The following is a 3,506-nucleotide window of genomic DNA, read 5'->3' as shown; positions in this document are numbered from 1 at the left end:
CACCTCTGTTCTGTGAACTGATTGGCTTAGACAGAGAACTGCATTCAACTTTTTAACGATGTTTTTTCTACTTCGGCTCCATTATGCTTCCGAACTTCTGTGCCTTTCGATAAAATACAATGTTTGAGTTATTATAAACGATTGTTTTTTTTTTCAAATATCTTGAATGGGATGCAATGTACAGTTCACCTGTCAGCCGTATCAAGCATTCAAATTCTTCTTATTAGATTGTTTTTGTGTAATGTATTGCCTGTATCTGCAAAACAGTTCCATATGAAAAAAGTTGGCATTGAGAAAATCGTTATCAAAGTTTCAAACTACATAATTCATGCAAATGTTTGAAAAATCACTTATAATTAGCCAATATACAACATGGACCCGATTTTGTCAGCTCCATTTTGCGACAATCTTTATGCTGTCATCATTTTACAAATGAAAATTTTCCAAATCTTTTTGGTTTATCATCAAACTGCTTTCGAAAACTAAAAAATAGAGCGATAAAAAGTTGAAAAATATGTTTAAATTTTAAAGGAGAGCAAAACATGTTCTCCAAACAGGAGCTGACAAAATTGGGTCAATAATGTATGTACGATAATAAAGTTACAGTTACAATGAAGTTAGAATATTATAATAAATTATAGAAAAATAGAATGACCTCGAAAGCAGATCCTTATGATGATTCCTGGTCAGTTCAATTCCATCATGGGGCTGATATGCAGTTACTTTGGGTCTCCAGGTAGCGTAGTGGTTAAGGCTTTGGATCGCCATTTCGGAGACGACGGGTTCGATTCCCGATCCGGTCGAGGAAGAATTTTTCTCGACACCCTGGGCATAGATTATCATTGTGCTTGCCACACAATGCACAATCATTATTCGTGCAATGGCAGGCAAAGAAATCTCTTCAATTAATTACTATGAAGTGCTAAAGGAACACTGAGTTGAAGAGGCAGGCCAAATTTTAGTAGGAACGTCGAGACAGAAAGAAAGAGTCAAAAACTAACATGGGAAAATTATGTGTAGAGCGGCAGATTGAATGTCTGCCTGATAAAAATATTTAAATTTGTATTATTTGTTGCTAGACAACAGAGATTGTGTTGAAAACTACAGTAGTGCTTACGTCGACTATATGATTATGGACAGGATAGTAGGAGTGGGAATGGGGCACCCAAAACAGCAATGGAAATGGAAGCTAATTACGAATTAGAAGGCAGTGGAAAGTGGTCAGCATTTGATTTCCATTGCAGATGCAAAAATAGATTCATTTTGTAACACTTACCGGTAGTTGTGGGGGAAGTCGGAACGGGAACACCTACTGGGCGGAACCAGCCAAGGCTGAAAACGAAACGTCCGGAACGGCAACAAAATCGGGAGCTTATTACGGAAGAGAAGACGGTGAAAAATGGTCAATATTTGATTTCGATTAGAGGAGCAAAAATACATTAATTTTGTATCACTTACCGGTAGTTAGTAGGGCGGAGCTGGTCACTCAATGCGGAGCCGGAACGGATGCACCTATTGGACGGCAACAGCCGCGGCGGGAATGGCGACAGTGGCACTGGGACAATAAAACGGCTAAAAAGAGAAGACGGTGGAAAATGGTCAAAATGGATTTCGATTACAGGCGCAAAAATGGATTAATTTTGTATCACTTACCGGTAGTTAGTAGAGCGGAGCCGGAAGAATTTTCCCTCAATGCGGAGCCGGAACGGGTACACAGGAGCCGGAACGGGCAACAGCCACGGCAGGAAAGGAACAGAATGAAACGGCTAAACAGAGAAGACGGTGGAAAATTGTCAGCATTTGTATTGAATGCCATGCGTTTTTTTCACTTAACGGTAGTTCTGCAGAGCCGGAATAGCTCGATATCAACGGAGCAGGAACGGAATAGTAGAGCAGGAACGACATTAGAGCAACAGCGGCGCAGGAAACCGGCAATAAAAGTGAACTTTTTTTTAAAAAAAAGGGCAACTTTTCCGTGAATGCGCAGCCAACTATGCTTTGCACAAGCTTTGCTAAACACGTTTTGACAGCTGCACCGTGTGCGTAACGCTTTTCATGGTCATGATTTGGAGCTCATGAAAATGGTTGCTCTGAATCATGTTAGTGGTAGCTCAGCTTCAAAAATCATGAGTCTGAATCATGATTTCGTCCCAAGAGCAATTTATAATTTTCATGATTCGTGAATCATGATAATGGGATCAGATTTTTTCCCGTGTATGTAACTCGTTAGTACTCTACCAGGGAGGAAGCTTTAGAACCTCTCAATACAGGTAATATCATGTGCTGGAAGGTTATCTTTGTGTTTGGCAGGGTTGTTCAGCAGATCAAATGTCATTTGCGGTGCAAAACTGTTGAGATAAGCTTCCGCTCAATGGCGCTAGTAGCAAGTTTTCTGTATCAAAAAAATCCGGTAAGCTAAAGAGTTGGTGTTTCAGACAAAACAGTTCAAGCGATCAATATCTGCCTGATAATGATAAAATTTTCTGCAAATTTTGTTCTCTAGATGTCAAAATTTGTTGAAGAGCTTCTCTATTTCCAGAACGAACAATGTTCACAGTATGAATTATGTTTAAAACTTATAAATGTTCTGTTTTGTTTGTGCTAGTATTTCTATGTTTTAGGCAGAATGGTTTAGACGCGAAAAATAATCCGTATCGTAATCAAATTGAATCAAATTTTGTATATTGGGTAGCCTGATAATTTAAACAATTAGACATAAGCATAATTTTCACTGTTGTGTTGTTTTTTACGACAATTTGTTTAAAGAATTATTTAAATATTTGAAAAGCAGTTTTAAAAATGTGTTCAGTGCCAGTTGTGCATAATGGTGATGAAAATCAATCATCAAAATTTTGTTAAAAGAAGATTTCACATTGAATAAATTGAAAGTAGAATGCTTTTTCTCAAAAAATTTAAACTTTTCTGGTAAACTATGAACATAACCATAGGAGGAGGTAGCTTATTCTAAAAGAAACTGTTTAAGGATCTTGAAAGCAAAAATCTTGATAAAGCTACCTTGTTGACATGTATAGCTACTGATTGTTGATCCATAACTGTAGGGTGATGGTACACAGCAAATTTCGCATGGGCCACGCTGAAAAAGGAAGCATAATGAAACACCATAATGATAAATATTTATCCTCGTAGTCGATACGTACAACACGCGTAGTGCCATTGTCCGGATGACGAATCCTGGCCACGGTCTAATCCGAGAAGAAGAATCAACTGCGGCTACGGCGGGTCAACCCCAAAAGCACGAATAAATAGCGTAATTTAGCGACGCGTGGCGGTGTTTTATGCCGAATCAATAGCGACGCGTGCTCGCTCTTTTATGGCCGCTACGGCTACCATTATTTGTATGTTTTTATTGTAATAAACAGCTAAACTGGAACTAATAATGCGCCTCGGTGACAATCGATACCCGAACGCAGTTCATCACCCCATTACGGGCTCTTTAGAAGCCTACAGAGTAGAGAAAAGGTCAACCACTACACTTGCCATATAGT

General features: G+C 38.8%; 1 protein-coding gene across 1 annotated transcript; it reads right to left on the bottom strand.

The window, feature by feature from the left end:
- Nucleotides 1-910: 910 nt before the first annotated feature.
- On the bottom strand, nt 911-2,188 carry LOC110680782. The gene is made up of 4 exons (XM_021856568.1): nt 1,834-2,188; nt 1,654-1,766; nt 1,459-1,572; nt 911-1,371 (listed from the first exon to the last, which is right to left on the bottom strand). Exons 1-4 carry the CDS (start codon nt 1,903-1,905, stop codon nt 1,194-1,196), a joined length of 477 nt encoding a protein of 158 aa, XP_021712260.1. The 5' UTR covers nt 1,906-2,188; the 3' UTR covers nt 911-1,193.
- Between the last annotated feature and the right edge of the window lie 1,318 nt (nt 2,189-3,506).

This window comes from Aedes aegypti, unplaced genomic scaffold (assembly GCF_002204515.2).
Source record: "Aedes aegypti strain LVP_AGWG unplaced genomic scaffold, AaegL5.0 Primary Assembly AGWG_AaegL5_hic_scaff_1828_PBJ_arrow, whole genome shotgun sequence".
Taxonomy (NCBI): Eukaryota; Metazoa; Arthropoda; class Insecta; order Diptera; family Culicidae; genus Aedes; species Aedes aegypti.
This window is presented reverse-complemented; position numbering and strand designations above follow the sequence as displayed.